The sequence below is a fragment of the Natator depressus genome, chromosome 6, assembly GCF_965152275.1.
Source record: "Natator depressus isolate rNatDep1 chromosome 6, rNatDep2.hap1, whole genome shotgun sequence".
NCBI classification, from domain to species: domain Eukaryota; kingdom Metazoa; phylum Chordata; order Testudines; family Cheloniidae; genus Natator; species Natator depressus.
The window spans coordinates 122,690,743-122,716,909 of NC_134239.1; the positions used below are offsets into that span (position 1 = coordinate 122,690,743).

General features: G+C 46.5%; 1 protein-coding gene across 6 annotated transcripts in view; it reads right to left on the reverse strand.

Annotated features, from left to right (window-relative positions):
• The window catches only part of SAMD4A (sterile alpha motif domain containing 4A), a 204,970-nt gene that overhangs the window by 33,388 nt on the left and 145,415 nt on the right, over positions 1-26,167 (reverse strand). For 4 of the 6 annotated variants that reach the window (XM_074956485.1, XM_074956484.1, XM_074956486.1 and 1 more), the window contains 4 exons: positions 18,465-18,728; positions 8,348-8,457; positions 6,236-6,322; positions 2,064-2,358 (listed from right to left, as the gene is read on the reverse strand). In XM_074956485.1, coding sequence (XP_074812586.1) covers positions 2,064-2,358; positions 6,236-6,322; positions 8,348-8,457; positions 18,465-18,728 — 756 coding nt within the window. The remainder of the gene's footprint in view (positions 1-2,063; positions 2,359-6,235; positions 6,323-8,347; positions 8,458-18,464; positions 18,729-26,167) is intronic. The other 2 variants (XM_074956488.1, XM_074956490.1) reach the window with 1 other exon arrangement.

The following is a 26,167-nucleotide window of genomic DNA, read 5'->3' on the forward strand; positions in this document are numbered from 1 at the left end:
CCACGTTCTGCCCTTTGAAGTTTCTAGGTAATTTGTATTTCATGTCTATTCATACATTTTAAACAGAAAGTGCTGGAACTGGACTGGGGCTGACATTTCTCCATGGAAGTCTGACCTTTTTTTTTTTTTTTTTTTTTTTTTTGAATAGCCTCCCTCCCGCCCCATTACCAAACTGCTCCATTCTCCACACAGCAAGCTGCTACACAAAACAGTCTTCACTCGCAGTGCTGGGAGTGGGCAGTCTGAATTACCCAGGAGCGGTAAAGCTCTGAGTAAGTTATGCAGGTCCTCCCAAAAGTGTGTGAAGGGCACCCCGTCACGTGCTCTATATCCACCATTTTTATTACAGAAAAGCTAGTTTAGGAACGATTTAGAGAGGTTTGCATGATTCAAAAATGAGGCTGAATGGACTCCCCCATCCCTCGTAGATATTCTTTTAAATCATTCCTCAGTTCAAGAAACTTGTTTTGTTTTATACTGACCACAGCAGGACAAATTCCTTGCTGGTATAAATGGGCAAAATGCTATTGAAGTCAATGAAGCCATTTACACCAGCATCAAAGGGTTTTGCTGGGTATGATTGTTTCCCCTGTATTTCACAGTGCAGTGACAGCGGTGAGGCAGGGACACGCAGAGACCATGGGCAGCACCATTACAGGAGCGGAGACTGCTTGGGCAATCTGCTTTAAGGCCCCAGTTCAGCAAAGCACTTAAGCATGTACAGTCAGGGCCCAAGCCACCAAAGAAAGTGTTTTAAAAAGCCCAACCCTCCCCCAACTTTCACATTACACAAATGCCAGTCCCAGGCACTCTCTCTCTGTCCGTGTCACATGATCACGGATCGAAAGGAAGCAACTGCTCTGTACGTGCACTCCCTCGTACTGCAAGTCAGGGCTATAAAAAACTCCACAGGAGGACATGGGACCAGTGAGCAGCAGGGGACCAGCGCTGGCAATGAAAGCAAGTAGCCAGACCGAAGGTAACCCCAGAGCAGCCACTCGATTCTAGGATCATGCACCACAAAGAGGAAGATCTTTCCACAGGCTTTAAAAAAATAATGGTGCATAGTCAAACACTAAAGGCTCATTCTGATTCAAGCTTCCAACATGCCTATTTGTATAGGGCTCAGCTGTACTTGCTAGGGCCTGCCTAGTTATGTCTACACTGCACACTGAGCCTGGGTCTGTGGGATCCGCGCTTGTGGACTCAGTGGTTCCAAGCTCATGCTTGAACATCCACGCTGTCTTGTAAACCAGGATTTGCACTTGCTGGACCTGGTCTCAGAGCCGTGGTAACATGTCCATACCTCACCACTCTGACTCATGTCTGCAGCTTGACCTGCATCCGCATTGCAAAATGTGAGTTGCAGTGGGACTTGGACTCTGACGCACCCCACTCGCAGGGTCCTGAGGGCTTGCTGACCTGAGTCAGACTGATCTGTGCGGCCAGAAAGGGGACTTGGGCTCGGGCTCAAACCGGAGTCAGAGCCCAGGCTTAGTGTGCAGCGCAGATGTACCCTCTAACATTGGAAGCGGTAGGCCAAGGAGGCTTGGTGACTCAGACAGGCATGATGCCTTCTGGAGCTCCTCAGCACACAGGAGAAGGAAGGGCCCCCCTGCTACAATGCGGGGCAGTGAGCTCACCTGCCTCTATAGCCAGCCAGCTCTACTGGCTGGGGAAGAGAGTAAGGCTACGTCCTCATCTCCTCCTAACCTTCCCTTTTCGCCAGCGCTAGCCATGAACAGCGCTTGAGCACATGTGAATGATGGCAGCATGGTACAATGGGACTCCGGGGAGCTGGGTGCAGTCCTGTCTCTGCTGTGTCACCTTGAGTACATCATTTCACCTCTGTCCATCTTCCCTAATTAGACTGCACACCCTTTGGGGCAGGGACTGTTTTCTTACTAAGTGTTGATACAGCATCTAGCACAATGGGGCCCTGGGAATATTATGATGAGCAGGACACAAGGAGGGTGGATGGGGACCAGAGCGGCTATGAAATAAACGCTGTTCTTAACCATTTACTCCTAATAGAAGGAATAATGACAATTGGAGCAGCTGACCTTTCCCCATGACTCTTGTGAACTGCCCAGGGAGATCCCCTTCGGGCAAAGGTGCCCCTCCAGACTCGCCCTCGCAGCCAGGCAAGTGGTGCTGCTGTATGCACCCAGAGGCAGAGTCCTTGCAGTCAGACCCTTGGCTGTCCGAGCCGATCAGAGAAGGCAGGTGGTGGGAATCCAGGTCCCGGCTCTGCTCGTCTGTGTTTGAGTTCTGGGAGCAGTAGGCTTTGATTGGGGTGAGGATCATTTGGTGTAGCTCCTGCAGTGGGATGCGCAGGTTGCCACCTTCCAGGATGTCCTGCAGATTCCAGACAACAAAAATGATTAGCAGCTGGTATGTCTGCAATCTCAATATGCCGCTAGTTGCACTGAGCTCAGCCATGCTGCCTCAGCAAAGCTGGCAACACTAGGACATTGCTTCCAGAAAAACAACCCCCGCAGAAGCCTCTTCTATTGTTCCTACTCCAGGACTTACTTGTACTGTGTGATCCACGTTCAGTAAGTTGGTCCATTTAATTAACTGAGTCTTTCACAGAACCGTTTTAACAGAAACAGGCAAGAACTAGAACTTCAAGTCTGAAGCCACCTGCAAACCCCCTGCCCCATTTTAAGGTGTGTGTGTTCAGATTTGAACTCCTGAATCTGAACCCACCCCATGAATCAGGTGGGATCCAAAACCAGCGCGAGTCTGGCGTCCAGATCCAGTGCAGATGCAGCCCAAGAGGGGTGAAATCCCATGAGAGCAGCTGATCTGGTGAGATTCCCACCCTTCAAGAAAGAAGAGACCTTGCAATTTCCACAGGAATCACATGAGAACAGCACATGAGATTTCAGTGCTGTCTACCGTGCACAAAATTCAGTCTCTAACCTAACCCTATCCTGGCTCTGGCTCTCAGTACTGCCTTCTTGGCCCATGTCTGGCCCAGCTATCCACCCACATACCTAAAACCCTTGTCCAGGCTCTTCTCAACTTGTGTCTCAAATGCTGCAACATGCTTCTCTCTGGACTTGACAAACGCAATCTTGCTGTGCTCATCTCCATTCAAAATGCTGCTAAGATCATTTTCCTACCCACTTGTTTTGACCATGTCGCCCCTTCACTGGCTCCCCCTTCTCTATCACATCAAACATAAACTACTTGTCCTCACTTGCAAGGCCATGCATGGCCTAACCCCAGCTGATCTCATCTCTCATTCACTGTTGAAAGGCTGATTCCTGCCTCCCATGATGCCAGCCTCCATCACCCACTTGTTACATTTTCAAGCAAGCGCCCTCCTGTTTTCTCCCATGCTGCCCCACCCCCTGGCAGGAGCTCCCTGTAAACATCCACAAAGTCACTTCTTCATTCTCCTTCAAACCCCTGCTTGCTTGACAGTGGTTAGGCTGCTGGTGCCCTGTGATCACTTCCTGTGATGCTGACCCATATTGTCTCCTTGTCCTCCCCGTCTGTTTCTATCACTAGGTATCTCTCATTTTACACTTAGACTGTAAGCTCCGTGGGGCAGGGACTGCCTTTTTGTTCTGTGTTTGTACAGCACCTAGCACAATGGGGTCCTGGTCCGTGACTAGGGCTCCTGGGAGTCATGGTAATAACACTACCACCACCACATATGGTTTCTCAGCTTTGAAGTGGCCGGGGCAGTTTATTACTGTAGTCTGGAACCCGCCCATAGAATCACAGTGCTTTGAAGACACAGCTGGTCTTTGGGTCATTTCTGTGAATGAGGAGTGATTGGAGAGGGAGATATTTCACTGGAATCCTCCATGGGTGAAATCCTGGCCACGCTAAAGTGAATGGGAATTTTGCCAGTGGGGCCAGAATTTCACCCCATATTTCAAACATGATCTTAAAACCCTCCAAACGTTTGTATTCCTTCCAGTGGTTCAGGATGAAAAATGTTGGCTTCTTAATCCCGGCAGACTGCATATTTGTGTGCGTCACAACCGTTCTCCTTCCGCAGTTCGGGTTCAATCCTCCCTCCCGCCCGCAGGGAAACGCTAGTGAGGAAGGCGGGAAGGACTGCATCTTGTTCTTAATATGGGCCAGACTCGTCTCCCGTTTCTCAGGCTACTGGGTCTCACTCAAACTACTCTTGAGGCATCACTTCCGACACAAAACCAGAGCAGACAAGCTCCTGGGGAAAGCGCGATGGATGAACATATGAAAGATACATTAAGAGAAAGCACATGCGGTGTCACAAGCCAGCCTGACCTGTGGGGTGATTGTTTATTTTCCCCATCACTCTTCACCACCTGCACTCCCGGCTCCATCGCTCTGAATTACATGGAGTCGGTGTGCAGCTAGTCGGGGACCCATTGTGTTAGCCGGGTGCAGCTCCTTTACGGGAAGAAAGAAATGTTCGCAGGAGGGGCTTGCCCAGAAGATCAAGTCACACACATGCTCCTGGTTAGTTAAAATAAAGGAAGGAAAACTAGAAAAACAGAGACACATGCTCCTAAGTAATACAGCTCACGGCCAGCTTTTACTCATGGGCCCCACTCAAACCATCCACAGAACCACAGCCCCAGAGTCCAGGCAAATCCCACTATATCGCTAGCAGTCAAGAGCAAACACTACTATTTATCCCATCTTATTGGATAGCCTGTGTAGCTCATTGTGTCAGCCAAACTTGGGTTACATTCCTGTAGTAACGACAGTCAATCAATACTGTATTTCAAACTTCATGAAGAGGAGGGGGAAGAAAGGCTGTGAAATTGCCTAGAAAACACATCCAAAAAGCAAACTCAATCCAGTCGTCTGTCTCTTGGATGTAATGATTGTTATTAATGTACAGAGGGAAATACAGCTTTACTAACTCCTACAGTTCCATAAATAAAATCCCATAGTTTAAACATGCAAAATAAAGGGGTGAGCTAACCAAAACACCAATAAATCGCAATGCGCAGCATAATTATTGAACAGCTCCTAGTCAGAAGCTGTGCATAGAACGATTGATGCGATGTAACACAACAGAGGAACAACAAACAGCGAGGTGTTGGACTGAGTTGATACTGGTGGGTGTGCTATTGCTGGTTCTTTTCTGATGGCTCCATCAGTTTCAGCAGAATTTACACTTTCATTACAAAGAACAAAAAGAAGTTTGACCTCTCTGGCTGCCTAGAGAACCTGCTGAATGTGAACGGATGCAATGCTGCTTTCCTGAGTCGTCAGCCAGCCAGCCTAGAAAGCTCACTGTGACAGGCAAGTCGTGCTCCTCCTCTGCAGTGAGGGCCTGCAGACAGCCCGGAACCACACCAGTTCTGCTGAGAAAGAGGGGGAGGGCAGGGCTGTGGGATCCCACCTGGGGGGGTTTGTATCCCATGCATGCCAAAGCGCTGCTCACGGGGGCTCTCTCCTCTACGGTGTATGCAAGGGAACAGAGCAGCAGAGGGACCTGCAGGTGATCATGTGGTTTCACCTCCATGTGTCACACAGGGTCAGGGGTGCAAGTACCAGTGACACTGGTGACGTGGAGTGGCACTCCCTGTCTCACACAGGGTGCATCTACCCAGGAGCTGGAAGGGGGTGTCCCAGCTCGGGCAGACATACGCATGCGAGCTCTGCTCAACACAGCACACTAAAAATGACAGTGTGGCTGTGGTGGGATGGGCGGTGGCTCAGACTAGCTGTCCGAGTGTATAACTTGGGGGTTGGTACTTGGGTCGCTTGCCTGAGCCACCGCCTTGGCTGCCATGGCCACACGATTGTTTTTAGAGTGCTAGCTCAAGCAGCGCTAGGACGGGTACATCCACCCAAGTTAGGAATCATCTTCCCTGCTGCTGTGTAGACGTACCCACCGAGAGTGGGCAGGCAGGGTCAAGGAACGGGCGGAGCACTGGCTACAACTCAAACTGGCCAGGCAGTGCCAGGGCATGTACGCTGTGCTAGGTACAGGACTGGTGCAGGTTACAACCTCCCGGAGCTGGGGGAGAACCAGGAGGCAGCTTACGCCTCGGTACAAAAGCCAGTGGGGCAGCCTGCTGATAAAATGCAGTGGTTGGTACAGCAGTGCGTTTGTGATACAATTAACCAAATGTAGCAAACCCAACGAAGAAAATGCTCAATGAAAAAGATGCACTCTGTGGGAAATACCCAGCAATAACCAAAAAGGACTTTATCAGAGAATTAATTCCTGGCTATTATTTTAATTGAAAAAGAAGCAGAAATAACTTACCCTTTCTAAAGACTTGAGAAGATTCTGCCTCTCTTTCAGCTTTTGGATACTGATGACGATTTTGTGCCTTGCACCTTTGGTAACATTCTGTGAAGATACAGTACAATGTGACATTCACATCTCCACCAGCCAGCAGGATGCACAAAAATCCTTTCTTTCGTAAGTGAAAAGGGCTGCTGTTAATTCAAAAAACTCTGAATTCAGGGATAATCAGAGAGGCACAGGGTCTAAGGAAACAGCTTAGAAACCCATTGAAGATATAGATTTCTCACTGGCTTGTGCACCCTCCTTTGGAGTGGCAATATTTATAAGTGCTCACAAGGGACGAAAGGTCTTCTCAGAGACTTAAGAAAGATGTTTTTAAATCCAATGTCAGGTCTGGGAGCAGAACTACAGCTCTCGGTGCCAGCACACAGTTTTCTGTGATTCAAATCAAACAAACACTTGGCCGAAACTGAAAAAATTGCCCTCTGCCACCTGCTGCCTTTGATCACAGTTTGTTTGCAGTTGTTCATAGTTCTCTAGGGAGCTGACTCGGCAAGCCTTACTCTGGCGGAGTAGAATGTACTGTACACTGACACGAAGAGAAGGCCCACTGATTCCAATGGGACCACTTGTGTCATTAAATGTACAGATCTCACTACAGTTTTAAACTATTTTGCACAAGGCGTGGCAACGCTGAGAAAAGCAATCCTCAAAAAAAAAAACAACCCCTCAGAGTTAGGAACCGAAATAGCAGCACCCAGCCTGATTCACTACCGTGGTAGTCCAGTTTATGCTGGGGTAACTCAACAGTGTTATCCCAGCTCCACATTGGTGTATCTCCACTCATACCCTGACATAAAACTGGAGTAAGAGTGTGGTGAATCAGGCCCCCTGGCTCTAAGAGAGGTGTGAGAACCTTAGGCCTGGTCTACACTTCAAAATTAGTCTACACTTAAAAAATTTCATGCCCCGAGCACTATAGTTGGGCAGCCCTAAGTCCAGTGTAGACACACCTAGGACAGCGGAAGAATTCCTCCATTGACCTAGTTACCGCCTCTCGGAAGGGTGGATTAACTCCATTGACATGCCCTTAGAAAGCTGCCTGGCCCCTTTCATTTTAAGGAAAGCTTGGCTCGGACATTGTCAGTTTCCTTCCTCCAGTGCAAGTCAGTGTTTAGGCCATGTCTACACTAGCACTTATATCGGCAAAACTTTTGTCACTCAGGAGTGTGAAAAAAATCCACACCCCTGAGCAACATAAATTTTGCAGGCATAAGCACTTGTGTGCAGAACGCTGCGTCAGCAGGAGACGCTCTCTGCTGACATAGCTACCACAGCTCGTTGAGCTGGTTTTATTCTGTCAATGGGAGAACTCTCTCCCATCAGCATAACGCGGCTAAACAAGCGCTCTTACAGCGGCACAGCTTGTAAGTGTAGACATGGCCTTAGTGAAGGCTCTGGAAAGTTTAGAAGGGGCTGAAGAAACTGGAAGTTAAAAAAAAGACCCTGTCAAAAATCAGCTGAGCACCTATACAGGCCTTGAACCCAAAAAGAGGAGAGTATCCTTCTCCGGCAATGAAAGTGTTACCAGATCATTCATTCCATCAAACTTTTGGAATCATAGCTCAGAGGAAAAACAAATCTATTTGCAACATGGCAGCAACATTTGATTTATAAAGATGCTAATCAGATCTATTTATCCCAGGGATAACATGGAAAGCAATCTATTAAGGAGATTTTAAAAGGAACAAATAAGTCAGTCACCAAATTCCTGTTGATTTTCAATGGGTGTTGGATGTCTGAATGCCATTTGTGCCTCTGAAAGTGTCCTCCTTAAAGTTCAGTGGTGAAAGCCAGTGCACATCTCCCATTGACTTTGATGAGATGAGGATTTCACCCCATGACTTCACTGACAAGCTTTTGGCCAAGTCATTTTTGGATACAAGGTGTCGTTTGCCCCTCACCCCTCTCCCTCAGTGTGTTTTTGGCATTTTTTTGCAATGTTCACAAATGATGCAAAGTTTTCAAGGAAACCTATCAACAAACGGAACAAACAGAGTGTTTTTAATCGTGACAACACTAGAAAAAGTACGTGACTAACTGTTTTATAGCTAATTTGAGACATACTTGTGCCTCGAGCTGGCATTCAGTAAGTGCCATCATTTCTTCATATGTCATCTGGGAGAAAAGAGCTGCATACTTGTGCAGGCGGAGACTCTTCAGCCAGGCAGGAACATCTGCAGCACAAAGGCAAGTCGACAAAACGCCCTGTTATTTGATGACACTATTTAACAACATAACATAAAATCAACAACAACATGAGGAGTTTATTAGGCAATGCATTCCTTTTGTTTTCCACAGGACTCTTGTACTGATAGCTCCAAAAGTTTTATTGCACTTTGATGTTAGCAACGAAGGCTGGAACGTGCCTAAGGATATACGTCCCAAGTTCCCACTGATTTCAATGGTGTTTCAGATGTATATTCATTGGCAGGATCAGTCCCTTGATGTGGGGCATTTCCTATTGGATCTGATTGCCCTTTATGAGTCACGGTGAAGTAGTTTACTGTCTTTTGAAGATTCTTCTTAATTCCCTGTTCACATTATTGTTTTTAAATACTAGTGTTACATCTTAGACAGAAAAGTATTCACAGCACTGAGACAAGACAGAGGAAATGGTGTGGCCTTTTGATCAAGAGTCAGGTCTTACAGAGTTGCAAACTTGGCAAATAAATAATTAGACTCAGGGCCGACCTTAGGGAGAATGGTGCCCTGGACGAACTTGTATTTTGGCTCCTGCCCTTAATGCTTCCCTCAACGCTCCAGTGCCCGCCAGGCCTGGGCAGCCAACTTGATCCCCTCCACACCCCCATCACAGCTTGACCCTGGCTGAAGAGCTGCGTGGAGATGGAGAGCACTGATAGCACGATACCCCAACCCCATAATGGCCCCATAGACACACTGAATGGGGAAGGGGCTCCCGCAGTGCAGCACACCCCACTGCAGAGCTTTGTGGGGCCACAGTTCCCTTCCCTACACCCTGGAGGCTGGGGGAGCCCAGACTCTGATGGCGCTGGCGGGAGCAGAGAGCCAGCCCCGCGGGAAAGCAAAGGGCGGTACCCGGGGGGAACTGAGCTCCATGGCCGCATGCGCCCATCCGCTGGGCGCTGCTCTGCACCGCTGCTGCCCGCAACTCTCACGCCCCCTTTATCTTGCTGCTGCTGCCACCTTGGGCCTCTTCTGGGCTCACTGTGTAAAGATGCAGCGGGTCTGCCCCCAGCCCACGCTTCCCTCCTCTTCCTCTGCTCCTTCCCTCGCCTGCATGGCACAGGGTGGCCCTTCTCCGCTCTTCTTCCTCACCCCCCAACTCCAGTTTCTTTGCTTCTCTCTCCTGCTCGAGGAATCGCTAGCTCCTGAACAAAATCCTTTTCCTTGACTTGCCTGTCCAAAAGGTCTGTATCCCAGGGTCCCAGTGGGCCCATTGCACAGCCCTGCCCCCAGACTCTCCATGCCCCAGACCTATCCCCCAGACTCACCAGTCCCCAGTCCTGCTTCGCCACAGCACCCTCTTGGATGGTCACCCACCCGTCAGGCTGGCCCTTAGAGTCATGGGGTCGACTGGAGCTTGATCCGATACTCCCTGAACTCAATGGACAGGCTTCCATTAACTTCAGTGGACCAGACACCTTTGGTCACTGGGGATGGGCATTATCTACATATTTAAATAGCTGTCCAAGCCCTAAATGAGCCTAAGAACTCATAAAACTCCACTGTTGCGCAATGAGAGATCAATGCCTGGATGGAAACCCTATTTAATGTGAGTGCAGGGTGCCTCTCCATGGGGCTTGTGTGGTACAGTTACATCAGAGTAGCTACAATACTGCAAATACCCCCCAGGAAAGGGAAGACCTTCGTTTCCATTTTTTCTGGACTCTGAGAAATTAGTGAGTAGGTTTTAATGAAAATGAGCAAAACACTATTTCCACCACCACTCACGCTCACACACACACACTGATTGATGAAAAGGGGGAAAAATTCAAAATTCAGAAGTGTAGCTTAGTATAAAATCCAAACTCCATCATATTACCTGAAACTTGCTTTCTTCCCAGTTCTATTCTGCTGTGCAATATCCTACAGCCCTGGTTCAGCAAAGCATTTAAGCACATGCTTAAGTTCCACTGTTGTCAGGTATACACCTAAGTACTTTGCTTAGCAGGGATGAATTTAAGCACGTGCTTATGCTACGCATACACTTAAATGCGTTGCTTAATTGGGGCCTAATATCAGAACCTGAATCTACCTGAATTTTTGTTTTAGCATCACGTTTCCATTTAGACTATGGACATTTCCAACACACACCCTCTTTACAGAATTTCTGACATCATAAAAAGTTGTGGTGATTTCTTATTTTGCTGTATTTTTTTTCCAGTCACGTAGAAATGGCATGGTTATAATGGCGACTGACTAGCTCCCAGATCAAGCAATAAACGGATATAGAAATGGTAGGTAAAAAGCCACTGGGTGAGGAGGCTACTTAGACCTTTGGGGCTTGTTTGCAGTCTATTCCTGTCAAGGGTCAGGGTGAGCTCATCTTCCAAGATTCCCCACCCCTGACACATATCCAAATGGCTCCATGTCACTATGACCTTCCTTTCGGAAGGGAGGGCTGGACAAATCTCCCTCTGCAGAGGTGTTCAGTATATTCCTGAATTGAGACACTAAGCGCTCCCCCTACAAAGAACCCAGCACACGCTCAGCTCACTGCAGCCTGGAAGCTGGGCGGACTTCTGCTTTGATCCTTCGCTTACTGAAACCAATGGCAAAACTCCCATTGGGCTGAACTGGAGCAGAGAGGGCATTCTGATTGCTGCAGTGTCACTAGACCGTCAAGTCTTATATGCTGGTCGGGGCAAGCCCTCTCCTTGCTGGAACTACTCGGGACGGGTTCGGCTGCTGGGGCAGGACGGTGGTAGCCTGCTCCGGATGGGAGAACTCTCTGTGCTGCAGAGACCCATTCTATGGGCGTGCCACATACAGAGAGCTTGGTGATGGGCTGGGAAAGGATTAGGGTCAGGACTGGTGGGTCTGCAACTGAGTGGGGACATCAGCCTATTTCCCCCTTGGCAAAGGAAAGGGGGTGAGACTCCCACCGCCCTGAGGCTGCAGTAACAGCGGTGCAGTGACTGCAGCATGTTGGAAAGCACTCCTCCTTACCCTGGTTGCTTGGGCTATTCGCTAGAGTGCACTAGGCCCTTCAGGAAATATTTCTCAGGGGGTTGTAAATTACAAAGGCATGTTACAGCTGCAGACAGTTCAACTTTAACCAGTTCCATCAGCGTCAGAAGGGCATGTTCCCACAATCTCAGACTCTGAGTCGTGATTCCCAGGGCTGAAAGTTACCTAGTGCCAGCTGTCACTGGGTTGGAAAGCCTTGAAGTATGTTTCTTACCAAAATGGTTCTGAGACGCTCAGTTCACCTAACAGTCCAGAAAGAGTCAGTGGGGTGAAGCGTCAAATGCAGTTACCTAAATGAGGCCCACACCCTGGATAACTTTGTGCATAAAGACATGACAAGGCCCATACAAATACAGTATTTAGGTGCACAATGGACAGAAGAGCAACCTAAGCTCCTTCACTTGACAGTTTAGCCCAATATGTCTAACCCGCCCCCTGCCTCCATTGGAAAACCATCTCACAGCACCTTCCTCAGCAAGTCATACCAGTGCAGCTATTTCTCCAGGTCTGGGTACATGGAGATGTTTACCCTGTGTTCTGCGCGTTAGTACGTCTTAGTGAGAGCGTCCCAGCATCTTCCTGCTTGACCTTGGCTCTTGCACACAGAGGAGCTGTTTGCTGAAGGTCTCACCCCAAACTCAATTCGAAAGTAAACAGAGGAAATGCCAAGTAGCCCAGTCAGCAGTATTTAGCTCAAGTTCCTTGGCCTCAGTCACCATCCCAGGTCATTTAAATTAAATGACTTAAATGCTAGATTTTGAGAGGGAAGGAAGAAAATGATAATTGCAAAGCAAACATGGGAGCCAGGTACACACCAAGCCTGGAAGGTCTAAAGTAAGCACTATTCCAAAAACCCCTGACATGCAACTGTTTTTCAAACGCTCCAGTTAGGCCCCTTACACCAACGGCAAGCTGAAGAGTACAGCAAAAGCAAGCCTCTGGTTTCTAGTGTAAATGGATGTAACCCAACCCAGCATGAGCACCTGTTTTAGATGGAGGAGCCACATCTGTCCCCATGTCCCCAGTGGGCATCTGTCCTCAGCATATGCATATGCTGCCAGTAAAGCATGTTGGGACGAGTCAGGACAAAGGTGCCAGCTCGATGTACGCGATTATTCTCCATAAAAGATGGCACTGAACCTCGGGTCCGAACCACCCTCATGGTCGGCAGAACTTCAGCTCACCCAGCTGGGGCCCACCTCTGCCTGTGATGGGGCCCTTCTCACTGGTGATGCTTCCACAGGAAGTCCGACGTGTAGGCTTGAGGAAACTGGAGCGGGAAGTGCTCACAGCACTGAGCCCATCGTAAGGGGCTGCAGTGCAGAGCCGCACGACCCCAAGGGGAGCACCAGAGGTCTTCAGCGCCCCTGTGCGCATAGAGTGTGTGCAAACCGTGACATCCCTGTCGCAGACTCAGCATACGCCCCCGCCCTGCACCTGGCCAGCCAGCTCCAATGGGGGGCACATAGTGGTGGCGGTATGATTATACCTTAGGTGGTATGATTACGCCTTCCACCCTGCTTTCTTGAACTAGGCAGGGGAATCCTTAAGCTCCCCTCAGTGCAGAGTCCGCAATTCTATGAGCTGGGCCGGGGGCAGAGGAAACCTCCTTACTCCCCCTCCCGACTGTGCACCAGCAAAAGGGCCAGATAGACTCTAGCCCCATGAAAGGAAAATAGGGTGCAAAGGGGGGGAAATTACAAGGTGTTGAGCTCTTTTAGACCATTTAATGGCAGTACCTGGAAAATCACCATGCAGGATACAGTTATTACTCCCTAATGATCTGCCGCACGGCCGAGTGCTGAGCTATTCTGCACACATGCAGGGTTACTCTTGACTCACCCGTTACTAATAGTTCATTACTCAGTCACCGTGTGATAGTTCTGAAACACTGCGCCCAGCGTTAACAGAGTGTTTTTTCATGCCAGGTGTTTCTAATCAGTTATTCAGAAAACTTGTCATCTACATTTCGAACAGAAGTCTGGAGCTAATGGGCCAAATTCTGCTCTCAGGCCTTGTCTTCACTCTGTGGGTGTACTATACTGGTAATATGCTATATAGCTATACCGGTATAATCATACCGGAAAACCCTTCTAATGTAGGTGCACTTACACTGGCAAAAAAGTGCTTCTGACAGCAGAGTTTATTCTGGTTTGGAGAGCGTACCCAAGTCTAGTCGTAAGTTCTCTTATGCCAGGAAAGCTGCATCTACACTAGGGGTTTGGCCACCATAGTTATGCCACCAAAATAATCGCACCCCTAACAGACCTAGCGACCCACGCTATGAACACCTCACAACTATTCTCAAACCCTTGCCAGCCTCTCCCCTCAACTGCCCCCCAAATCCAACCCCAAGCAGAGTTTAGAGCCTGTAAAGGGAGAAGTGCCAGAGACTCCATAAAATCCACGAGAGGCTTCACTTTTGCTATTGATTTTATGTAGAAGGTACTCAAATGGGCGTCAGTATAAAACCCTAAAATAGACAGATAGGGTATGTCTACATTGCCATTAAACACCCATGGCCACTAATCATGGGCTATGAGGCAGTTTAATTACAATGTAGGTGCTCAGGAGGGTCCCAGAGCCTATACTCCAGCCTGAGCCCGAATATCTACACCACTATTGATCAGCCCTGCAGCCTGAGACCCGTGAGCCCAAGTCAGCCACGGGTGTTTAATTGCAGTGTAGACAAACCCATAAATATGCTGGCAGAGATTGTAAGGGTAGGCCTACCCTCAGATACATCAGTATAAACTCCACTGACCGCTACAGCAAAGGTAAGATAATGCTACGATATAAACTAAAGTAATTCAAGAGAGACCCTGGATTTGCACCAATATATCTAAAAGCAAAGTTTGGCCCACAGCATGTAGTTTTCGAAGAGGCCACGCCTTCCTTTAGCTGCAAGGCAATGTCTTCTGCAAAGGTAAAGGAATCGGGTGGAAGATATTAAATTATGGGGCTAAATCAGCGACTCTCACCTGCACTTCTGCTGCAGCTGAATCAACGGTTTGCAGCTGCATCTTAGAACTCTGTCTTTTCACAATTTCAAAGCCACTCACTATGCATCATTTTTATCATACTCGAATACGAAATGGACACCTCTGCAATGTGCTGGGATCCACTCCTGACACTGTATGCACACAAGCAACCCTTACTCACATGGACAGTTCCACCAGCTTCACTGCTACTTATGTGAACAAAGCGCGCTCATGTGAGCTTGGGTTCAGGATGGGGCTGGTAATGGAACACTAGACATAGAAAATTCACAAGTTGCATTTCTGAATGAATAATGCATCTCGTTGTATGTTGCTGATGCTAATCCACTTAATCTTTCTCATTCTTAGGGTGTAGACTTCATGCTGCCAGCCCAGTTACACATTGTAGCAGTGCATAATCTGATAGTTTAGATGAGAGGATAATGGGCTATGGAGAACGCTGGTTTGCATCAGCTGAGGATCCAGCCCAATATTTAGTTCCACCAAAAATATGATCAAAATGCTAGCATTGTAACTCAGAATCTTGACTTCTCTTTTTGATGTCCATTTCAGAACATGTCTAGAGTGCACAGGAGAACTGGCAATCATACCCTCCTGCACTGAGACTACCTGCACACAAAACTCAGAGACTACGGAACTTGGGAGATAATGCAAAATATCCAGTTCCTAGTGACAACCACTGGAGCCACTGCCTGGCACTAACATGATGACAGATAAGGAGGACTTGTGGCACCTTAGAGACTAACAAATTGATTTGAGCATAAGCTTTCGTGAGCTATAGCTCACTTCTACTCTGAAATCTGTCATGATGAAAGATGGAACCCCCAACATCAGGATAGGTAGATCTGAAAGGCCAGAAAGTTACAAAACTTTTGAACAGCAGCTCTCAAACCATTGCAGTATTTTTGGCAGCTCCCACTGTATGGTTGGTGAGATTCTGGATAAAATATCGAGACACAGAGCTTCCGGTCCTGCTTGCCTGTCCTCCATATTATTCTTTTTATTGGTATATGTTTCGCTGCAGCCTGATGATGTGCTCTAGTGTCACATAACAGCTCAAGAGCATAGCAGAACCAGAAGCCTATGTTTAAAACACCATCGCCCTGCTGTTGTAGATGAGGAAGCTGGGAGGCAACACGCTGAAGAAAGGAAAGAGCTAATGGGTACATTTACTCTGTTGAGCAATCGCCATAAACAAAGGAATCTGAACATCCTGGCTGAATGCAAGAACAACTTTGCTCATAGACCGTTCTAGGAGAGGACCTTGGAAGAACTAGGCAAAGAAGCAAGGAGTTGAAAGTGTACATATTTATGCTTGGTCAGTGCGGAATCCAGTGGTTGTACTTGCTGAAAAACAATCTCATAAATAATGTTTGCTTTGAAAAAAGGAGAGGGGAAATGAGTTTCCTTTCCCTAAGCCTGTTTCTCTTTGGAGCAGGGAATTTCTTTATTTTTGTGTACCAGACAATGCTGGGCACATTGTTGGTGCAAAACAATGATGATGATGATGGGTGGAGAAAGATTAAGCAATTTCTGCCCCTTTGTCTTTATACTACATACATATATAAGTAACTAAAATAGGGAAAGAACAAGTTAAGAATTATTTAGACAAGTTAGATGTCTTCAAGTTGGCAGGGGCTGACACAATACATCCTAGAATACTTAAGGAACTGGCAGAAGAGATCTCTGCGCTATCAGTGATTATCTTTGAGAGGAGGATGGGAGAGATCCCAGAGGCCAGGAAAAGGGCAAATATAGTACCTATCTATAAAAGGGTGAATAAGAACAACCCAGGGAATTGTAGACCAGTAACTTAACTTTGGTACCTGGAAATATTATGGAGCAAATAATCAAACAATTGATTTGTAAGCACCCGAAGATAATAAGGTGAGAAGGAAAAGTCAACATGGATTTATCAAGAACAAATCATGTCAAACCAACCTAATATCCCTTTTTGACAGGGTAACAAGCCTTGTGGATAGGACGGAAGCAGTAGATGTGAGCTATCTTGACTTAAGTAAGACTCTTGATACTGTCTCACATGACTGTCTCATAAACAAACTAGGGAAATATAGCCTACACAAACCTACTATAAGGTGGGTGCACAACTGGTTGGAAAACCATACTCAGAGAGTTATCAGTGGTTCACACTCAAGTTGGAAGGGTATAACGAGTGGGGTCCCACCAGGCTCTGTCATGGGTCTGGTTCTATTCAATATCTTCATAAATTATTTGGATAATGGCATAGAGAGCACACTTATAAAGTCTGCAAATGATACCAAGCTGTAAGGGGTTGCAAGCGCTTTGGAGAACAGGTTTAGAATTCAAAATGATCTTGACAAACTGAAGGAAATGGTCTGAAATAAACAGGATGAAATTCAATACGGACAAATGAAAAGTACTACACCACTGGGTTTTCCTCAAGTGTCCTTGGCTAATGGCAGCACAGCTCCTACAGGAATTAGTGAAGGGACACTCCTCTGCTGATTCTGATTAGCTGCTCCACACTGATCTCTCTAGGCTCTTTAGTACATGCTGTATTTGATTATTACTTAGTGTTTATATTACAAGAACTGGTAGTCCTAACTGAGATTAGGATCCCATACTGCTCGACACTGTGTGCATTGCACCGGGCTTGTCTACATGGGGAAATTTAATGACATAGCCATATGGGTAATTCTTATTCCAGAATATGAGTGTCCACATGGGGAGTTGCACTGGTGTAACTACACCAGTAAATCTCCCTGTGCAAACAAGCCCTAACACACAGTCCCTGCCTCAAAAAGCTTATAACGTAAATAGACAAGACAGATAAAGGATGGGGGAGAAACAGAGGCAGGAAGTGACTTGCCCCTGTTCACAGCACAGGGAATAGAACTCACTAATCCAAAGCAACACTAGTGTGTGGAGGCCAGTGACAGAGAAAGGTGCATGTCAGAACTAATGTGAAACTGAAATGGGGCCAGTAGGTGATATCTTTGCTGAGTCCATGAGACATTTCCAAGCATCTGGTTTGCAGCATTCGGTCAACCTCAGTACAGTATTGCCATTCTCAAACACAGTATCATTTTAAAATACATTCTATATAATAATAATTAAAAAAAAAACCTTTGACATTTGAGGCCCAGATCCTGCAGTCAGGCCCACCCTCAAGATCTGATTGCTGGGTAGGGGCCTTAATGGGTTACTTAGAATTCTGCATCCTTTCTCAAAGGATAGTTAGTTTTATTGCTAAAAAGCAGTTAAAAATGCAGGCGTAGTGGAAAATTCAACCAAACCGCACAGAAGAAATTCAATTCAAATAAATATGCTCTCTCAACTACAACTTTTCCAAATACCTGGTGGTATTCTTGTTCCACCAAACTCCACAATGGTAAATCACACATGGCATGCTAAGCTTATACTATGCTACTTTAGACAATAATAAAAAACAAAACAATACAACCCTCCACCCTGCCCAGGAGGATCAATTCTGAACTTAAGGCTGCACATTATAGAGATACAACCTAGCTTTTCAAATAGCTGATGGTGTGAAGTGAATTGTGGTCAGATGGCATATTGACACATCAGAGCATCTTGTAATACACCATGAAGGCGGCACAGATTGAAGAACATACTTTGTGTAGAGAAATGCCCACTTGCTCCACTAACCCTATGGTACTGGGTAGCACTCATTTGCTTAGCCTGAAACTAATGCTGAAATGAAAATAATCTTTTGCAAGGCAATGTTTATTTCTCCACTCAAATTAAGCTTTGTGCAAAGATACTGGTATTAAAACATTAATATTCACTAGTACAAAGAGCACATAAATGTATCTTAAATATACACTGGCTGGATTCTCAATGAAAATGAAGAAAAGCTGTCATCTTACGGAAAGCTAGGGGAATATCTTTTCCTTCTATCTATCCCTGTCTTGCCATCTTTTCTTTTCAAATTGTGAACCATATATAACTGGAGCAGAGCCTGTTTCTGGGGGGCGGGGGCAGCAGGGTGTCTCATTTTCACTCACCTTTCATACCACTCCCTTCTTCCTGGAATGTGTTACGAGCAGAAGGCTGATCTTCTAAATGTTCACTCCCACCACTTCCCGAAGAGGCTACACTGCTCTGTGGAGACAGGGGGGCGTGATCGGAGGGGATGCACTGGGGTCCTCTAGCTCGTAAATCCTCATGAGACATCCATCCATGTCCTAGAGGCTGGTTTGGCACATTCATGGGTGGGGTAAGGGACACAGATCGTTTCAAAGGGCTGTGGTGTGTCTGGCCTGAGAGAACTGAAAAAAAATAAAATTAAACAGGTTATTCCCCCCCTCACGTTCTGGGATGCAGCAGAATCCCCAGTGAAGCCAATTAGTTAATCATGGTGTGTACTGCTTGCTTCCAGAACAATTTCATGACTGGCTGCTAGTACCTGAATCATAGCCTGATCTTTCTTTTACCTTCTCAGAAACAGGAAAGACACAACACCTCAAGCAGGATGGGATCACACGAGCCAGATCTAATCGCTTAGGAAAAAATGTTGCACGGATTTGATTTCTAATTTTTAAAAAATCATTAAGTTTTTCACTCTAAAATTATTTTTCCTGGCATCAAGGGCATAGTTACATGCAGGACAGAAAACACAGGTAGTATGAGGCTACATATATTCTGTTGCTACCATTTGTCTTCATTTCTGCACAGACTATTATCTGTCTTGCATAAAAGATGCAGTGGTAAAGTTTTAGATGGAGCAGGAATTTTCAGACAGCTACACTTAGGACCACAGAACTTGCCACAATGGATCAGACCCATACTCCCCCTAGTTCTGCATCCTCTCTGGTGGCCTGCACCAGATGTTTCTGAAAAAGGTGAAATAAAATCCCCATAATGCAGTTATGCAACACCTTGGCCATAGGGGAAGTTTCTTCTTACTTCCCTTAGGCAAGTGGTCAGCTTATGCACCAAAGCATGAGCATTTACATCCCTTATAGTTGTTATCCTATCTAATGTAATTGGATGGCTCATCATCCATATAAATGTCTACTCCTTTTTGAATCCTACTAATCTCTTGGACTCAGAGAGTATGTCTACACTGCAAAGAACGGTACCAAATCTTTGAGCCCAGGTCAATTCACCTGGATTCGTGGGGTTTGGGCTGCAGGGCTAAAAACAGCAGTGTAGACGTTTCAACTTGGGTTGGAGCCCAGGCTCTGAGGCCCTCCCCCTTGCTGGGTTTCAGAGCTTGGGCTCCAGCCCAAGCCTGAATATCTACAATGCTATTCTTAGCCTGTCAGCCGGAGACAAATAACCCAGGTTCTAGAGTAGCAGCCGTGTTAGTCTGTATCCGCAAAAAGAAAAGGAGGACTTGTGGCACCTTAGAGACTAACAAATTTATTTGAGCATAAGCTTTCGTGAGCTACATCAGAATGCATCCGATGAAGTGAGCTGTAGCTCACGAAAGCTTATGCTCAAATAAATTGGTTAGTCTCTAAGGTGCCACAAGTCCTCCTTTTCTTTTAACCCAGGTTCTGACACTCTGTGCTGTCGGTCTTTCTTTGCAGTGTAGTCATACCCAATCAATCTATGATTAATAATGAGAGCATCACAACAGAGAGGAGCCTAGCAGGTGGGCTATGAACTGCATGTCTTTCAACCTTCCAGAAAAAACAGCCATCAGAAATTATGCTATAAATATGCCTATGTGACAAACAGATTAATCAGATTCCCAAGAATCTCTCTCTTAGAACCGTTTGAGGTTTTCTCTCCGGTTATATATGTATTTACATTTTCCCTGACTGATATATTAACATAACCCTGTTCAATTTGTTTTTGGCAACTAACATTTACAATACTAGGGAAAAGAAGAACAATGCAAACTCCTGTGATTTGGGATTATTTCTTGGAGAGTTTTAGCAACATCTGAGAGATTTCAAAGCTGGGTGTGTATTTACCTGGCTTTGAGTTTAAATAGCAATGCAGATGCTCTTGCTTGAGAAGTTAAAAAAAGAAGTTTTAGGATTTCTGAGACTTTTCTGGAAGAGTGTTTAATTCTGAATATAATTTAAATGCAATTATTGTTATTGAAGGATCTGAGTTTCAGGCTACTACTCAAATACATTTCAACATTTTTTCAATGTCCTTTCAAGGTACCATCTAATTAATTTTTAGACGCCTGTCAATGAGCCTCTCTCGTCAGTTTGTTTTGGTTGTAAATAGGGGCAATTTGAAGTGTGTGGGGGAGAGGAGGGAAACTGAGGACTTATCTCTGTTTTCTATGGGTGAAATGTATCTGAAAAGATTGCTCTGTTTTGCTTCAGAAAATTCAAATTCAATTATTTGTAGAGTCATTAATTTGACACAGACTGACTGAACTACAGATGCATTTAGGGTATTTGTTTTAATTTAGATAAGTAAGGTTTAAACGTCCATTTAAACACGTTTTATTATAGTGCATTGAATGGAAGTGGTCAGCTTTTGGGGGGGCTGTTTGCTCCAAGTCAAAATACTTCTGGATCCACTTGTTTGCAGGTTCTAGTAAACTGCTCTAACTGGTGATCTTGAATTTTAATAGTGGTCTCTCGGTGGCACATCTGTTAAAACAAACAGAACATCAGAAAATTCCAGCTGTGCTGGGGAAGTCTGTTTGATGGGCCTACTGACAGACTGGCCAGGGGAAATGTAGTTAACTTTCTTAATATTTAAGTGTTGGCAATTAGTCTTCTGTGTTCAGAACCTCAGGCACAAGTTCCTAAATCGGTCTGGATGTGAACTCAAGACAGGATGGGTTATGTTGTGATGGCTACCAGAAATGGCTCTGATTTATATATTTCCAGAGGAAGGCTTAATTTCTGCAGAAAAGAGCAAATTCTGCCGGAAGAAGCTCATTACACAACCCAGGCAGATTCCTTCACATCCCTGATTTCTGACTGCTTTAACTGTAAGTTTCATCATCAGGCTCAGAAGAGGAGATATGCAGTAAAAATACCCCAGGTTTCAATTTCAGCTATTTCTCTGGTGAAAGCATGTCACCAAGACATTCTTGACTGACCAGAAGCACAGAGACAAGACGAACAAATAGTGTAAAAAGGGGGAAAAGTGAGTGAGAAACTCAGTAACTTTATTTATTTCACGGCTGGTATTATTTATTCGACACTCATTTAAAAGTGGCCTGCTACTGTGCATAATCTAATAGATGACAACACGAGCACGTAGACTCCTCCAACTTCTAAAGAGTTCCTTGGTCTTCAGGTTCTTGCTGTAAGAGAATCTGGTGCCTCTTGAGAACGTAGCAGAACATTGTGCAGGTAGACTAATTGGTTCTCTCTCAATTAAACAATTTGAAGAAAGTGACTCCCTCCAAACTTTTCATGACACAGTAAAAGACGCGTCAATGGGTACTTGGTATTACTTTAAGAGCAATGCTAAATATTAAATGGTTACTTACTGTTACCATGGTTCTTTGAGGAGTGCTGCAGATGTGTATTCCATTTAAGTATGTACGCGCCCAGCACGCTGGAGCTGGAGATTTTGTCTAGAGGTACCCATAGAGGGGTGGTGCTTGCGCCTTGTGGCTGCAGCCCCCCTCCCCTGACTAGATGTGGCAGCGCTGCTCTGACCCCCTCCTTAGCTCCTTTGAACTGAACACCTATAAGAGGGGACTCTGATGCAGAGGAGACAGAGGGTGGGTCGTGGAATACATGTCTGCATTACATCTCAAAGAATCACAGTTAAAATAAGTAACCATTCCTTCTTCTTCGAGTACATGCAGATGTGTATTCCACTTAGGTCACCTCCAAGCAGCGGTGCTCGGAGTCTATTGAAATAAGGATCACAGGAGCGCCCTTCTGAAGTTTGCATCCACTCTGGAAGATGCAGTAATGGCATAATGGCCTGTAATTGTATGATGGAGGACCATGTGGCAGCCTTGCAAATATCCAATATGGAAATGTCACTGAGGACCACTACTGAAGTTGCTTGAGCTCTTGTTGAAGGAGCTCGCATTCACTGAGGAGACATAGCCGAAGCTATTTCATATGCAGTCTTGATATAGGATGTTATCCATCTAGAGATGGCCTGTGAAGAGACGGCTGGGCCCTTCATGTGGTTTGCATATGACATGAACAGGCGAGGTAAAGCATGAAATGGTTCAGTCCTATCCAGATAGGAAGCTACACATCACCTGACATCCAAGGTACGTAGAGGCTGCTCCTCTGGAGATGAATACAGCTTAGGAAACAACACAGGTAAATATACTGCATGGTGCAAATGAAACTGAGAAACCACTTCAATCAAAAATTTAGGGTGTGGTCACAAAGTCACCTGGTCTTCAGAGAACTGTGTGTAAGGAGATCTTGCCATCAGAGCCTGCAACTCTTACACCCTTGTTGCAGATAATAATCGCTACCAGGAACTCAGTTTTCTGACATCAAACGGGCAGTAGACCAGATGCTAGGGGCTCGAATGGGGGACCTATTAGAACCATCAGAGCAGTGTTTAGGACTGGCTCTCATAGCGCAAGATATAGATGTAGATGGAGAAGCCCTTTCAGAAATCTCATCACCATGGCATTGGAGAAGACTGATTTTTCCCTGGACATGTGGGTGAAATGCAGATACTGCTGCCAGATGTACTCTCAATGAACTAAGCACAAACCCCAACTTCTGACAGTGTAGCAGGTACCCCAAGATGTCCTGGACTGAAGTCTGCATTGGTTGGATCATGTGGGCCAAAGACCACACTGAAAACCTCTTCCACTTCGCTAAGTAGGCCATCCTGGTAGGGACTTCCTACAGGTGAGGACTTGTTGGACAGCCACTGAGCACAGCTCTTCTTCATTCAACCATGCAGCAGCCACGCCATGAGATGCAGGGAGCAGATGGAGAGGAAGCAACATGGGAGGCTGAATCGACAGCGTGAAAAGGTTGGAGAACCAGCACTGGCTTGGCCATGCCCGTGCAAGGAGACTGAGCTTGGCCTCATCTGCCCTGAGCTCGAGGGTTACCTAAGAAATTATCGGGATGGGGGAAAGGCGTATAGGCTAGTCGACTACAAACTGCAGTGGAAAGCGTCTGAGGGGGAGCTTGGACTGAAGCCCCCGCCCAGAGAGTAGAACAGGTGACATTTCCTGTTCTCCCTTATAGCAAACAGGTTGATTGTAGGAATGCCCCATGATGCAAAGATGACCTGCAGGACACCACCTATCTTCAGGGACCACTTGTGATGGTCCACGAGATGATTCTGTACCCCGGGCAAGTGGACAGCTGTTGGAGTAATGTTCTCCTCAATGCAAATTCATTGCCTCTAGGCAGAGTGCCCTGGAGTATGCTCCTCTTTTTTTATTCACATAGTACATCATGGTGGTATTGTCGGTAAGTATGTGAACCACTGAGTGTCTGATATGGTCATGGAAGGCACGACATGCCTTGTGGATGGCCTGAAGTTCCAGCATATTGATATGGAGTGAGGCCTCCTGCTCAGACCACAGTCTCTGTACCTTCAGCGACCCCAGGTACGCCCCCCAACCCAGCAGAGAGGTGTTGGTAATAAGTGACTTGGTTGGCGATGGCTGGACAAAGAAAATGCCTTGGCAAACATTCTGTGGATAGGTCCACCACTGCAAGGAGTCTAGGACCGGTGGAGGAAGACAAACAAGTCTGTCCAGAGAATGAAGAGTAGGACAGTAGATTGTCCTGAGCCACATTTGAAGGGGGCGAGGGCACAACCTTGCAAACTGGACCACCTGCATGCAAGCGGACATGTGCTCCAGCAGTCTCAGACACATTTGAATGGTCATGGAAGGCTGAAATTGCAGACTGAGGCAAAGATTTCAAATTGTCTGAAAACTGTCGGTCGGCAAGAATACTCTCTATGTCATGGAATATAATAGCATCCCAATTAACTCCATTTTTTGAGTGGGAGCCAAAGATGATTTTCTGGTATTTAGAATGAGACCCAAACACAGTCAAGCACATGCAGAGTGGGACTGATGTGAGCAAGAACTTCCTCTCTGGATCTGCCCCTCGGTGACCAGTCGTTGAGGTACAGGAAGATGTGGATTCCCTTTTTTCTGAGATGTGCCGTAACCACGATCACACATTTGGTGAAAACTCAGGGGTGGAAGAGAGGCTGAACGGGAGGATGTTGTATTGAAAGTGGTGTTCTCCCGTATACAGTCGGTACCGGCATCTCCCTCATCCTTACCAGACTCGAAGGATGCCAGGAGGTCAGAACTGGAGTCAACAGTACAAGGAAGGGTCAGAAGTACCCACACTGTCCTGCACACTGGCGCCAGCTCTGTGCCAGTCCGTGCTTTTCCTGGGGGAGGCAGAACAGTCAGCCCAAGACCTGGCAAGATCTTGATCAGTCTTATGTGACCTCTTCCTCGGCGCAGTCAACGGGGAAAGGCTCCTCCATTTCTTCAGAGAGGCACCTGCTCCAGAACGTGAAGAGGCAGCGCTCTCGGGGCCCGAGGGTCATCGTCCGCCAGATGAGGGACTCAGTACCAGATCAGGCCACATGGCCTGTCCGAGCAGATGGTGCGTAAGGCGAAGGTCCCAAGCTACCCAAGTTCTTTTCTTGAACAATCTACAGATCATGCAATGCCCCTGGAGGCGAGCTGTGCTGAGACAGAGCAAGCACCACGGGTGGGGATTGCTCCTCCACAGTAAGGACAATGTTTAACTCCCAGTGAGTGCATCACCGCGGGAACAGACTACTAACTAACACTAACTACTAGTTTATATACAATAAGAAGCGAGACTAAGTCTATTTGCAAGGTTGTGAGGCTAAAACTCACACAGAGCTCTGACTCCAACCACAGGCAGTAAGAAGGAACTGAGGGGGGTCGAGGCAGTGCCGCCTCATAAAGCTAGGGGAGGAGTCACAGCCCCAAGGTGTGAGTGCCACCTCCCTATACGTACTGCTAGACAAAATCTCCAGCTGTGGTGCCCTGGGCGTGTACACATCTAAGTGGAATACACGTCTGCATCTATCTCAAAGAAGAATTAAACATTCCTAAGGGTTGTGGGTTTCTTGCCAGGAAGCTAGATACATTTAAGAATCTCTGGTTGGACAAGACGGGTCAGTGAGCCCTGATAAAAGTGCAGGGAAGATGAATGAGGCATCCTTGCCTTTGCAATCATACTCTGAAAGTTAGTGACACACTTCAACTCTGCACTTGTCCTTGTTGAACCTCATCACATTTCTTTTGGCCCAATCCTCCAATTTGTCTAGGTCACTCTGGACCCTATCCCTCCAGCGTATCTACCTCTTCCCACAGCTTAGTGTCATCCACGAACTTCTTGAGGGTGCAATCCATCTCACCATCCAGATCATTAATGAAGATGTTGAACAAAACCGGCCCCAAGTCCGACCCCTGGTGCACTCCGCTTGGTACTGGCTGCCACCTAGACATCGAGCCATTGATCACTATACGTTGAGCCCAATGATCTAGCCAGCTTTCTATCCACCTTATAGTCCATTCATCCAGCCCATACTACTTTAACTTGCTGACAAGAATACCGTGGGAAACCATATCAAAAGCTTTGCTAAAGTCAAGTTATATCACGTCCACTGCTTTCCCCATATCCACAGAGCCAGTTATCTCATCAGAGAAGGCAATCAGGTTGGTCAGGCATGACTTGCCCTTGGTGAATCCATGTTGACTGTTCCTAATCACCTTCCTCTCCTCCAAGTGCTTCAAAATGGATTCCTTGAGGACCTGCTCCATGATTTT